The sequence below is a fragment of the Physella acuta genome, unplaced genomic scaffold (genome assembly GCF_028476545.2).
Source record: "Physella acuta isolate Inbredline_101_S28 unplaced genomic scaffold, ASM2847654v3 ptg001449l, whole genome shotgun sequence".
Classification (NCBI taxonomy): domain Eukaryota; kingdom Metazoa; phylum Mollusca; class Gastropoda; family Physidae; genus Physella; species Physella acuta.
Window position 1 is genome coordinate 90,431 of NW_026732964.1, and position 15,018 is coordinate 105,448.

The 15,018-nt window shown below is 32.5% G+C and overlaps 1 protein-coding gene across 2 annotated transcripts; it reads right to left on the bottom strand.

Moving 5' to 3' along the window:
• Positions 1-10,668: 10,668 nt before the first annotated feature.
• Positions 10,669-14,963, bottom strand: LOC131927936 (zinc finger protein 62 homolog). Of its 2 annotated transcripts, none has more exons than XM_059283818.1 (2): positions 14,917-14,963; positions 10,669-13,239 (listed from the first exon to the last, which is right to left on the bottom strand). In XM_059283818.1, exon 2 carries the CDS (start codon positions 13,217-13,219, stop codon positions 11,771-11,773), a length of 1,449 nt encoding a protein of 482 aa, XP_059139801.1. In that variant the 5' UTR covers positions 13,220-13,239; positions 14,917-14,963; the 3' UTR covers positions 10,669-11,770. The 2 variants fall into 2 exon arrangements, with proteins under 2 accessions (XP_059139801.1, XP_059139800.1); XM_059283817.1 differs by lacking the exon at positions 14,917-14,963 and adding an exon at positions 13,398-13,692.
• Between the last annotated feature and the right edge of the window lie 55 nt (positions 14,964-15,018).

The window sequence follows — 15,018 nt, forward strand, 5'->3', positions numbered from 1 at the left end:
ATATTGAACCCTAAATAATAGTGCTGGGTAAGAGTATACTTCTGTAGTACAAACTTATTGATTAGTCGATTTACTCGGTCTTCAGAAAATTACTAAAAAATCGCTAATACGCCAGTTGTGGGGTATAATGTAGCCCTATGACGTGTGACAGATATCAACACACTTTAACGTAGTCAGGTTGTCTATTTAATTCGGGCGCTAAAATAATAAAAATCTTGCAAGATATTTCTAGATATACGATGCATGTCTGTTTGGTGGTGGTGGTTTTGTGGTAAAATCCTCCGACTCAATTTAGACTTAAATACAATCTTTTGGATCAAACTTCAACTAATTCTCATCATTTGTTTTTTACATGCTATACCATCCGATTTTCAAAATGTTATAAAATCACTGCGGTAGAAATGACGATACGGTTATTACTCCTGAACATTAATTGTATGTTATTTGTGAGTTTTAAGTAAAGAACCATCATCATCAGTTTTTTTTTCTATTTTAATCCATTTTTGATACGTATTCGAAATTAGGTAAATAATAATAGTTTTTGTGTACGAAAAAAAGATTCTTAAACTATTAATCACTGTTGGTGGTATATAGTAGCGGATCGCTAATGTAGTTACATTCACACGAACATTTGTTATTAAATGGTTTGCAGTGTGATGCACTGTTTTTTTTTTCTAAATTGTGTAATATTTGTATTTGTAAATGCTAAAACCAATTTTAATGGTTTATCTTTTATAGAACGAAGGAGTTTCAAGAAGAAAAAAATCTGTGAAGGTAACGAAAACAAAATCAACTTAACCTTTTTAAAAATTAATGTCTGCCATAATTTATGACATGATAATGTATGTGACACAACCAACGGCTGGAATCACAGCTAACACGTCATCAACAGAACACATGAGCGCATCGTTCAAGGTCATGGCCCAGGTACACGTTGCTTTGCTGTTCATCGTAAACCCTACTATAGGTATTGTAGGTCTGATATCCAACATGTTCGGCCTTGCTGTCTTAGTGAAGGACGGACTCCACAAATCTTCAACCATATTCCTCATGTCTTTAACGATCGCAGACTCAATGACTCTGGTTTTCGCAGTCTACTTCACGAACCTAATCTCGTTTATGATAGCTGAGGATTTCACTTACACGTATACAGGCTGGCATTATTCATACATTGTAGCTTTGTTCGTGTATACTTTAGACCGGATCATGGTGTTTCTCATGATGTGGGGGTCGTACATATCTGTGACTCTTCCGCCAATAATTTCCGTGGAGCGGGTTTTCGCCGTATACTTTCCATTAAAATTTAAACAAATAATGACCACAAAAAAAGCTAAAGCTATTGTCATCATCGCTTACATTTTCTGGCTTCCTTGCAATATTTTCTTCACTGCATGCGCTTCATTCCAATACTCATCGGGTACAGCTACAATGGAAATCACAGAATTCTGTACCTCAAAGTGGGAAATTATTTCATTCTTTAAAGGCTACATATTCAACTACATGAGCAGTATATTCCCATTAGTTATCGTCTTAATCGGATCAGTGTTGGTCAGCATTAAAATTAAACTAAGCACAAAAAATAGGAGGAACATGACAACGAGTAATGGTTCCAATTCTCACCGGGCGACGCGCACTCTAATGACAATCACATCCATCTATTTTGTGGTCAATTTTACCTTTTTTCTGACCACGACTTTGCTCACAGGTGAGATAGATAAGAATTACATACAGCAAGATTTTCTCACCGTCGTTTTGACCACCCTGGTCTGTATCGGCTGTTCTAGTAATTTCTACGTTTATGTCATTTTAAATGAAAAATATAAATCTTTATTTCTGGAAATTTTTCATGTTAATAAAAAAATAACTTAGTATTTAAATTTTAACTAAGTGCCCGTATACATTTATGAAATTATGTTACTTTCTTTAAAATGTAAGGTTACTTATTACTATTTTCTAAATTTGCAATTAGAAGCTAAAACTAAACAAAAATTATAATGTTTGTAAAGAAAACATGAATAATATTTTGACAATTTTTTTAAATGTGTCAAATTTCAAATCAGTCAAGATGTAGTATTTACATCTATTTAGTCTTTGTTTCCTTTATTAAACTTGCGTTTACAAAGTATTTGAATATACAAATAGTTTTGATGCTGTATATTTCAAAAAATGACCTTTTGAATTTTTATGAAAAGTTAGGGGTTAAAAATGATAACTAAATCAAGGTTCTAAAAGAAGAGAAACGGATTAAGTTAAGTAAAAAAAGTTTCCTTTCAAACCTGTCGGTCTACGGGGGAAATGAAGTATAGTTTCTGTGACCAAACTTACCTACCCTAACGTGAGCTAAGTAACCATAAAAAAACGAACAGAAAATTCCGCACAGAATTGAAGGCGAAAATTATATTTTACCTTTACCCTTTTCGTAAGACTGGTGTTAGCACGCTCTGATGGGAGCGCGCATGTTCACTGCTAAGAATATTATTCTTTAAAAGATAAGGCTCGTTTAACATGGACAGAAACCCATCTGGGAGAGAAAAATCTTAAATCAAAGAAGAGTGGTGCTCCTTACGTGCTACGATTACAACTCTGGTTTCCCTGCGGTAACTTCAGCAACGGCAGTTGGTACCAAATGTAATGCTCAGCATCACATTGTACGATTCCAGCAAAGCTAGAAAGATGACTAAAGTGCACGGCAACCCATCACCCCTTTGTATTTTGCCAGGGTATAGTAGCGTAGCGAGGGGGGGGGGGGGGGGCAGGGGGGGACACATGTCCCCGGGCGCCGACCTTAGGGGGCGCCAAAATTGGTTGGAAAAATAAATTGAAAGTTTGAGGGGGGTGCAAATCGAAATCTCGAGGGGGGTTGCAAATCGAAAGTTTGATGGGGGGGGGGGGGGCAAATGGAAATCTCGAGGGGGGGGGGGGGTGCAAGTCGATCGAAAGTTTGAGGGGGGTGCAAATCGAAAAGTTTGTCCCCGGGCGCCGGAAGGGTCGCTACGCCTCTGCTAGGGTACTCACCCTTAGCCCACTGGGCGGGACCGATGTCTCTGGAAGCAACATACAACCATATGTTGTTAATAAGTTTAATATTATTGCTCATGTAGGTGTCATTTATTTTTTTTTTCAATCGGCTTCTCAAGGTAGTAGTTTCCTCGAAATTCAACAGAAATCCAAACACTCCAACGTGTAAAAATGAATGTATATAATATTTTTATTCAATGTATGTGCCATCAAATAATACATTTTGATTAAGTGTTCCTTATTCGTCGGAGTGTAATGGTCGGAGTGATAAAGTGGGTATAAAGTGCGCGGTTGCTAACCCGCAAGTCTAGAGTTTGAACCTCGGGCAGATAAGGTTAGTTTGGCTAGGGACAGCAACCCATCTAGGAGAGAAAAAATCAGAAATCAAACAGAAGTGAAGACCTCATGTGATAGGATCACAACTCTGGTTTCCTTACGGCAGCTCCTGCGGCAATGCTGATTCCAAATTGTATAGGTAATATGTTGCCCCTTCTGGATAGAGACGTTATATTTGTTTAACACAAGAACAAATTAGAATTCCATTTCATAATCTTGACTGGCAAATGTAGTCTGGTGCATTAGAATTCTTGTGGGCTTAATAATCAGACTATAACCACTGAGTAACGTGTTGTCTTTAAGTGTAAAGGAAACCCACACATGCTGACCACTGGTGGGCATGGCAACAGTTCCTTGTTCCCAGTAACGCTAAATACATCGCTAACCATTTGTAGGTAAGTTAAGCACCCTTTCGAACCTGAAGATTGGACAGGTGAAGTAGAGTTCACCTGTTTCAATTACCAAGGTTTTTGAAAGCATAGTGCAGTCAGCACTATACACTTTCCCTAAAGAGAGGCAGGTACTCATTAGAACTGGGTTGACTCAGAGACGTTATACTGACATGAACCCGGATTCGAACTTGTGACTTTCGGGTTAGCAGTCGTGTGATCTACCATCAAACCTCAGAGGCCAACAAAAGAATAGCTAAAAGTGACGACTAATGATCCGAGTTTATGTGGTTGGTTTGTTGTTTTTTTTTTGGTTTTTTTTTTTTACTAAACACAAATACGTCTACAGTGAAGCGCTGTTTTGTCAAAGTCTGAAAATAAATCAAAGTTTTTAAAAAATTAAAGATTTCATGTGTTTCTGTGACCTCGGATATAAAAGGATAGAGTGGTCTGTAATTCTTTTAGGCATCTATTAGAATCACTCCCCCCCTCCACACACACACACTCCCGGAAAATTTAGTCCACCCCACCCCCAGAGAAAAAAAAGTCTGAAAGAAACACTAGTGGTCAGTGCTATGCCCAGCCGCCTTTACCTTCGCTAAGGAGTCAATTACCCATCAGACTACGAGATCCCAAATCCAGAGTTCCAGGTTAGCAGTCAAATATATATAATATGTCGGTACCGTCCCCTTTTAGAATTTTGGTAGAAGTTTGTGAACGTTTTTGGTGGATTCCTCCACTTACTATAAGACAACACAGAACTATTGTGTTATTTTATTTCCCCGTTGTACATAGTGTCTTGACGGCACACCACGATCCGGCACCGTGCGTCGCATAACGGGACGTAAACGCAAATATTTTCTGTGAAAAAAAAAATCTAGGTTTTAAATTTATACGAATACGGTCTTTAAAAAAGTACTACCTATTTAATTACATACAATATCCACTAACATCCAATTTAAATGAATGCGCTCTAAAATATTTCACCTATTAGATCAAAATTAATACAATACCTACCACCATTCAATTCATATAAATGAGTTCGAAAATATTTCACTTCTTTGATTTAATACAATATCTATTTACATGAAATGTATTTAAATGCGATCAGCTCTTTTATTTAGAATTAGTATACATGTTTATATCGCAAATAACTGAAAAAAAAAGATGGCGATGGATGGGGTATACGTCCCTAGAATGAATCCGTAATGATATCGCAGGAATGGCGCTAAACTGGGCGCCTCAAGGTAAAAAGATAGCAATGAAGGCCAAGGAAGACATGGAGGCTCACGGCGGGGAAGCAAGTGGCAGAAGTAGGACTGTCTTTTGGGATTTCCAGGAAAATTGCACGGTGCCGACACAAGTTGAGGGATTCTGATATATCATTGTTAAATTGTTTTCACCTCTAGAAACCTACTCCTATTAGATAAAGTCTAAGGTTGTAGTGTTTTTTATTTCGCGTGTTATTATTAAAACGAGCAATGCCATTATATGTAATGTTGTTAGCACGCCTTTGTCAAGATTCTAGATTTCATACGAGTAAAATCAGCTAGTTTTATTATACTTTTGCATTTTTTTACTCTGTAAAACAAAATTCAACACAAAATGTTTCAATGTCAATACAACATTTCTTGTATCTTATTCTTTAGACGCTGGTTTTATTTAGTCTACAGCCCTAGCATACCAGAGAATGCGGTATAAAATGTGTGCGTAAATTGTCAGACTTTATTTTTATTTTATGTAAGCTACTTCTAAATATTGATTTTAAAATCTGTTCGATTTCTAATATAGTAATTACACTTTACGCACAGGAGACGTTTCAGCAACGGTTAACTTAACTACATTCGGAAATTATTTTCTTTTTGAATTACGTATAGCTTACAATTAATTTGATTCTAGGATGAAATTCATTCAAAGAACATAAACTACACGTTTATATAACACATAACCGTCCATCGATTTTAAAACACATCGATATGTTAAAAAATTATCAAACGTTAAATCCAAACGATAGAGTTGTATCCTGGGGAAATAAACCCTCTCGATGAAGTACATGATCAACCTTTAAATTATAATTTCGGTTTTATCTAATGCCAGCACGTGCCGATCGGCCCTAGGTACATGATCATCACGTGATCTAATTATAAATGGGTTGACCTGAAATCAAATTAAATAATTAAAGGCAGTGCTATTTTATTAACGACGTGTATTTTCTTGTGCATCTTGTTGCCTTAGGCAAATTGCCACAACATTTAACTTCCAACTCGTTCTGAACTAATCAAAAGTAAAAAGGTGAGAAATTAAACGATTTTATTACGAACGTCTCAGCTGAATGTCTTATTTGAATTAATAAATTTATTATTATCTCGTGACTGAAAATTATATTGAGCAACCAATTTGTTCATCAATATTTATTTTAATATTTGAAAAACCTTCCAGAAAACATATAGGCTTAAAAATTTAATCTGTATAAAATATAAATACGGGCCGGGTCATTTTCAGAGAGTACAAATGCTAACAAATGCTGCAAGAAAATACATCTCAGTGAATCATAGATACTATTGCTAATGGTAGGAGAAGCTCATGCGTGCGTAGTACACAACTATTGAATTTTCGATTTTCTCAGTCGTTAGAAAATGACTATAGTAGTGCCGCTAAGTGCAATAAAACTTACAGTAGTATTAGGTAGTTGTCATTAAATCTGAGAGACATACACAAAGCTGTTTTTTTTCAAAACTTTGTCGGTTTACTTTGTGAGCTTAAGTATATTACAGCATTTTATCGAAATCGGTTCTTCGTGCTGAATTTCTTTTGACTTCGTCTTTTAACTTATTTTAAAAAAATTACAGTCTTGAGTCGAAACTTGCGACCGGAATTTCGACAACTTTAGCTAGGCCGTGTTCTTTCTAACTGGACACGTAGGTCAGGAACTGATTACATACCCATGTGACATACAATTTGACTTCATTAACTGTTTAATTTTTTAAATCAATTTAAGATTCAACTATAAAATATTAACTATCTAAACTAGTATACACAGATTGTGTGAGTTGATTTGTTTTTAGCAGATTATTAGCAATGCGATTTTTATTCTATTTAAAAATTTAAAGTATGTTTTTAAACTAGTTTTTAAAAACTTTTTTTAATAATAGCTTTTACATTTACACAAAAAAAAGATAAAAGAAAATACTTTTCTAATATCTTAAAAAAAAATGCACAGCTTTTTTATTCACAATGTATAACACACCTCAGTCGCTTATACAATTTTGTTTTAGGTATTCAATACATACTGTAGCAGTCCAAACTTTTCTTTGTATTTATTAAAATAAGATTATTAGCAATGCGATTTTTATTCTATTTAAAATTTAAAGTATGTTTTTAAACTAGTTTTAAAAACTTTTTTTTTAATAATAGCTTTTTACATTTACACAAAATGAAAAAAGCAAATAATTTTCTAATATCTTTAAAAAAAATGCACAGATTTTTTAATCACAATGTATAAAACGCCTCAGTCGCTTTTACGATTTTGTTTAAGGTATTCAATACATAATGTAGCGGTTCAAACTTTTCTTTATATGTATTAAAATAACGGTGTTATATCAATCAATGTATTGAAAAACATTACGCTAAGACTGTAGGCTGAAGTAGTGACGTCATTAATTGATGCCATCCTTAAATCCAATAACTAGTGTCATTGATCTTCTAAGATTGCAGCAACACGTAAAAATACGCCTGTTAGTAATTTTAAAAATCAATAGGTAATCATCATTTTATACATTTTCTTTTCATTGTCAATATATTGATATTTTTTTCTAAAAACAAATAAATTATTACTTGTATTTACTATTCATTGATAAACTTACTTTTTTTTAAAATCTTACTTTATCGCCAATCTTGCCAGAATACTTTGTCATATGTATTTATTTTGTTTGTTGCCTCATCGGTATTTCTTCGATTTTATATCATTTACAATTTTTTTTAAAATTAAAACATTTTTTTTTCAGCATGAGATGGATCATGTTTTAGAATCTTCATTCGGACGATTTTCTGTTCTTTAGACTTTAGAGTAAACCTAGATCAAGAAAAACAAACTGAGAACGTAATGGTCTAACCCGACTCTGAGCATTATACCCATTTTTTTAAAAAAGTAAAGTTATCGACAGTTAATGACCTGACAATGTATGTGACACAACCAACGGCGGAAATCACAGCTAACACGTCATCAACAGAATACATGAGTGCCTCGTTCAAAGTCATGGCCCAGGTACACGTTGCTTTGTTGTTCATCGTAAACCCTACCATAGGTATTGTAGGCCTGATATCCAACATGTTCGGCCTTGCTGTCTTGGTGAAGGACGGACTCCACAAATCTTCAACCATATTCCTCATGTCTTTAACAATCGCAGACTCAATGACTCTGTTCAGTACAATCTACCTGACGAACTTGATTTCGTTTACCATAGCTGAAGATTTCACAAACAAGTATACAGGCTGGCATTATTCATATCATGTAGCTGTATTCGTTTATACCCTTGACAGAATCATGATCTTCTTTATCATGTGGGGGTCGTACGTATCCGTGACTCTACCGCCTATAATTTCAGTTGAACGGGTTTTAGCGGTATATTTTCCACTAAAATTTAAACAAATAATGACCCCCAAAAAGGCTAAAACAGTAGTTATTATCGCTTATGCATTTTGGGTACCGTGCAATGTATTTTTCAGTGCATGCGCTTCTTTTCATTACGTATCAGGAACAGCAACAATGGAAGTTACCGAGTTTTGTACATCAAACTGGGAAATGATTTCATTCTTTAAAGGCTACATATTCAATTACATGAGCAGTATTGTCCCCATGATTGTCGTCCTGATCGGATCGGTGTTAATCGGCATTAAAGTTAAACTTACGACCAGGAAACGGAGGAATATGTCAGCCAACAAAGGCGCAGGATCCCACCGCACGACGCGAACGCTCATGACGATCACAACAATCTACTTGGTGGTCAACTTCACCTTTTTTCTGACCTACACGTTGCTGGCTGATGAGCTAGATAAGAATTATATTCAGCAGGATTTCGTCACGATTTGTCTATCGACCATGGTCTGTATTGGATGTTCCAGCAATTTCTACGTTTACGTTTTTTTAAACGAAAAGTATAAATCGTTATTTCTAGAATTGTTTACTGTTAAAAAAAAGTAATTTAATACTTAAATTCAGTAGCTGATTATACAATAGTTTTACAATTACATCAATTCATTAAGAGAAGAGGCTGATTTTATTTCTATTTGTTAAATTAACTTATCATGATAAACAACAACGAACATGAAATTGGTAATGGTGGTCATACAAAAGTAAAAAACGTCGGGAATTTTTTTTAACTTTTCTCAAATTTTCAAATGAAAAAGTTTATTTAAACAAAACACTATAGTTAAAATGTATTGTTTATTTAGTTAACAAATATTTTTTGTGAATTATTTTAACACTGCAAAGCTTTTTTTTTTAAAATAATGTATATAACGTATGTGTCTTTAGCTTTTTTCTACACTCTCCAATCTATTAACCCAACAACCGGAGTCGGCGTAGTCGAGTCTGTAAAGCTCATGGTTGCTAAACCGAAAAGGCTCGAGTTCGAATCCTCAGGCAGATGAGGCTGGGGACAGCCACTCTTCTAGGGGAGAGGACTCCAAAATCAAACAACTGCTGCCTTGTAGTTTGTTCTTTGTTGGGCAAAGGCTATGGAAGCAAATCCAAAAAGCAAAGCAGGCTGAAATCGAAGTCAATGGCCTCAATGAAACCAGTTGTGTTCCAACACTAAAAATTTAAGAACAAAGAATTAAGAAGAAGAAGAACCCAACAAGTTGTCTACGGCCCTGGCTAAAAATTTATTTATAAATATATTATAAAAATTATAATTTATAGTGTTGACCACTCTATCACTTAGCATGCCGAGGTAAATAAAACAGATGAATTTTACTTCACATGCCTTTTTTCAGTTTAAAAATTAAAATTCCGAAAGCTTACTCAAACGCTGAATTCCTACACGACCATAATTCAAACTGGACAAAACACAATATTTGAAGAATGTGGGCCATCTAGTAAATAAAAATAAGCCAACCAGTTCCACATATGTGACAATAAATTGAATCCTGAAACCTTAAATTGAAATGTTTTAAAAATGATGTCAAATACTAGTCTTTAAGAAACGAACAATCTTAATCAAATATCGGTCAGTAATTTGATACCTGTGGCACCTATATGGGTCACACCGACCTGCAGTGAAGTCCTGCTAATCCCTTCTAATGTTATTATATACCCACTGTACTGTCCAGGTCACAATAAAAATTATTACACTTAAAGATCTTTTAAGTTTTCAATACAGACGGCCAAGCACATTACAAAAATATGTGTATTAGTATTATCTGTATGTTCTTATATTATCTAAAGATGCAGTTTTTTTATGTATCACAAAAAATGTAACTGATCTAGAATCATCAAAGGCTATATAATATATTTTATTTATATCATTGTCTAAATACCCTTACGTAAAAAAAAGAGGGGCTTTCTATTTAGATATGAATTAACAAGTCTTTAATGGTCATCAATCATTCAAATCCAAATCACTTTAAGTTGATAACACTTCAGCGTGTAGATGTGCTTGTTGAAGAGACTATAATGTAATGATCTAGGACCTGTTATCTAAAATGTGTCTTATTTTTTTCATGGCTATGTTAAGCAATTTATGTAGATATAGATTGAAATATTTTCAGTGTATAGAAATTTGCATTTACATTAAAAAAATAAAAATAAAGTCATACACCATTGTTTACAAAATGAACATTTTTAATTAAATATAACAAAAAAGGAATGATATGAATTATATCATAAAAACATAAGAAATTTACAAACTGGTAATTTTAAAAAAAAACAGTTTTAGACAGCTTAAACAACAAAAGTACAAAAAAGCTATTATTAAAACAATTGATCTAATTTCTTTTGCAAAGATTTTCAATCATACTTTAAACACTTTATTTTACTCAAATCTTGTGGATTTCGGAGGCTTTTTTCTGGAAACCCTCCTATATAAAATTTCCTTAAAGAAAAATGAAAGACATTCTAGTTAAAAATGTTTCTTTTCTTAGATCTACTTTAAATAATTTTTAAAGTATAAATGCATCAAGTAACTAAAAATAATGTGTTTAGTATTTAAACTTTAATTGTTTTGTATCAATGTTGAAAAGCATTCAACACATCAATAATGAAAACACCTAATCTAAAATAGCATGGACAAGCATTTTTAATATAAATTTTTAGTCAAACTTTTACTTGTATATGTTTTCAATTCAATAAAATAAGGAAAACTTTTTAATTAATTTAATTATATAATTTAATTTATTATCAGCTAATTTTCACCAACTCTAGCATGTAAATCTTATATCCTAGGATTCTTATCCCTGTGTCAAATGACGTACATAGTCGTCACCTGTTCAGCAATGCTAGACTCTTACATAATCCTTTAATTTATCATGCTAAAAATAATCATAATCATCTCAACCATGTTGTTTCTTTAAAAAAAAAACCAGCGTCTACGTATATCTTGAATGAACTTTTTCAACAGTATCAGTAAGAGCCTGTTTGTTTTGAAACACAAACTGATACAATCAATAATGACACTTATTATGATAAACATCACATTCATCTAGCTTATTTTCAGAATGAATAATTTTAGGGCTGAATAATAACAAGTTCTGAGCTAACTTTTTATGGCTAAAACTATGGTTAGGTAAATAAAGCTCCCTACCAAACTTTTTGTGACAAACATCACATTAACATGGTCTAAAATGAATATTTTTGTGATGATTCAGATGCCTTTTCTAATGTTTTTTTTTAAAACATCACATTCATGTGGTTTGTTACCAGAATAAATACTTTTTTGTTTGCATAAAAGACCGTTCTTACTAAACCTCTACAAACATCACATTAAAATGGTCTAGAATGAGTATTTACATGCTTAGTAAGTTCACAATTTCTAAGAAAAATCATATGGCTTTTCATGAGAATGAATTTTTTTATGTACAGATAAATTATACTTTTGACCAAATGTTTTATTACAAACATCACATTCATAAGGCTTAAGTCCACAATGAATATTTTTATGTCTAGCTAAATGACAATGCTTCCCATACTTTTTATGACAAACATCACAAGCAAATGGCTTTGAATGAGAATTCCTATGCTTATTCAGATCACAATTTCTATGAAACTTCTTATAACAGACATCACATTCATATGGCTTTAATATAGAATGAATTATTTTATGATGAGATAAATATGCACTATTATTGTACTTCTTATGACAAACATCACATTCATATGGCTTAAGTCCAGAATGAATTATTTTATGATGAGATAAATCTGAACTATTATTGTACTTTTTATGACAAACATCACATTCATATGGCCTAAGTATACAATGAATATTTTTATGTCTAGCTAAATGACAATGCTTCCCAAACTTTTTATGACAAACATCACATGCAAATGGCTTAGAATGAGAATTCCTATGCTTATTCAGATCACAATTTCTATGAAACTTCTTATAACAGACATCACATTCATATGGCTTTAATATAGAATGAATTATTTTATGATAAGATAAATATGAACTATTATTGTACTTCTTATGACAAACATCACATTCATATGGCTTAAGTCCTGAATGAATTATTTTATGATGAGATAAATATGAACTATTATTGTACTTCTTATGACAAACATCACATTCATATGGCTTAAGTCCAGAATGAATATATTTATGAGCAGATAAATTAGTCTTTTTAAGAAACTGTTTATGACAAATATCACATTTGTAAGGATTATCAACAGATTGAACTTTATTATAAAGAGAACCATCAGGCTTATTGAGTAGACATATGTATTCTGAGTTATGTTTCTTACATTGTTTAGTAGGATTTCTTTTTTGATGATGGGCATCTCTCATGTGAATTTTTAGATGATGTGTAATATGAACCATGTAAGAAAATGTTTGGCAGCACATATCACACTTGTATGTCTTCAGTTCCCTTCCAATTATCTGATCGTTTGTTGGAACATCACCCATGAATTCTGTATGCAGAAACATGAGTTCTTTTAATTCATTATTAAGTTCTGATTTAAATGTTGTAAAACTGTCAATGAAACTGAAAGCAGTTGAATCACAAGAAATATTGAGCTCATCCTCAATAAATGAAGTTGTGGTTAACACCTCTTGTTTGATATCATCAAATACTGAGGATGACATGCCAACATTTGCTTTCATATCTTCAGAATTTGAAAACAATGTTGACTCATTTGGTTCCATGTGTTCAAGTTTGTCTGATCGCATATCATTAATTGATTTAACCTCATCAGTTAATTCTAGTTTGACCACAAGAGCACTTTGAAAAGATTGACCATTAGCTTCCATCCTGTTCTGCATAGATCATAAAGAAATAAAAACTGCAAGAAAAATGAAAATACATGATTTAAATGCCTCAATAAAACAAGACCATACTAAAGAGTAGGCCTAAAATTAATATAATTGTAAAATAGCAAAAATCTAGATCATTTGTATTAAATTTTGACTTGCATGGTGAGTTATATTAAAATTCAATTACCTAGGCTTATTCTTGTAGACTAAATATTTAAAAAAAAGGAGCCAAAAAAAAACATAACGCCTAAATCCAAATATATACAAGCACAGCACACCCCTCTCTCTCTCTGTCCATCACATATTTTTCGAGGTTATGAGATCAGTACTGAACCATTTTATAAAATACTTTTCTCAAATAAGTATAACATTTTTAAAAATATAGGCCTATAAATCACGTGTTAAGGGTACCGATGGCTATTATTATTATTCCATTAATGATTATTCAGTTATCTATAATATTTGACACAAATATATCACAAATTGGTAATCTATTGTTTTAGTTGCGTAAAATCGACTGAGGCTAGTAATGTGCGAAAACATTGCCTCATTGTTAAGGCTTTAATAGAAGTATATTGTGATATATTTGTATCAAATATAATACATAACTGAATAATAAACCAAAACCAATGGCTAAATATATCAATTCAATATAGGCCAGAAATTAACTTTAAACAGCAGTATTTGCGAGCAAGATTAGCTATATAAAAAGTGACCATCTGTAAGTTAGAGTGGTTAACCCTGAATCTCTAACTATAAGTTTACAAAAAAAAACGTAAACAAGATGGCTGCTACACTAAATGAGCTTGGTTGCAGGTAATCTATCTTTTTAGGTACGTAAAATCGCCCACTACTAGTAGTGTGAAAAACAGGTGACTCCTTAAATTTTAATAATTTTTTCACATTTTGAGGAGGATTTATATTTTGAAAAATACAAAAATGTTTCATTGTTTCATTTATGTACCTGTTTTTAAACAACTGAATTAAAACTTTTCAGTAATAAATAAAGACTAGCGCTGTTTCCAACAGATGTAACCATGCTCATTTACTATAGCAGCCATCTTGTTTATTTTTTTTAATTGCAAACTTATAATGCAAGATTCAGGGGAAACCACTCTAACTTACAGATGGCCGCTTTTTATATAGCAAATCCTGCTCACAAACACTGCTGTTTAAAGTTAATTTCTTGCCTATATTGATATATATTATTATATATAGCCATTGATTTAGGTTTATTATTCATTTATCTATAATATTTGACACAAATATATCACAATATACTTCTATTAAAGCCTTGAAAATGAGGTAACTTTTTCGTACATTACTAGCCGCGGGCGATTGTATGTACCTAAAACGATAGATTACCAAACATCGCTAGTGTTTATATTTTACTGAAAGAGTTTTAATACAATTGTTTAAAAACAGGTAGAGATCTAGATCTAGATTAATGAAATTTTTGAAACATTTTTAGGCCTTGTCAGTAATTTTCAAAACATTAAATCCTACTTACTAAAAATGTCTCAATGTGAAATAGTAGGCCTCTAATTAATAAACTCTAATTAGTAAATTACTAAAATGTAGGCCTAAAACAAGTCACCTTTTTTCACATTACCTGTCTAGGCCGATTTTACGTACCTAAAACGATAGATTACCGTAGACATTTAAAATTATTTAATATTAGGGGCCTAATAATAATAATAATTTACGTATGCTATGCTAAAGAATTTAGAATTTAGATCTCGTAATTTTTAAGAGTGATCTCCCTTTACATTTAAAATATTGGAAGAGAATCTCCAACTTTTTAAAAT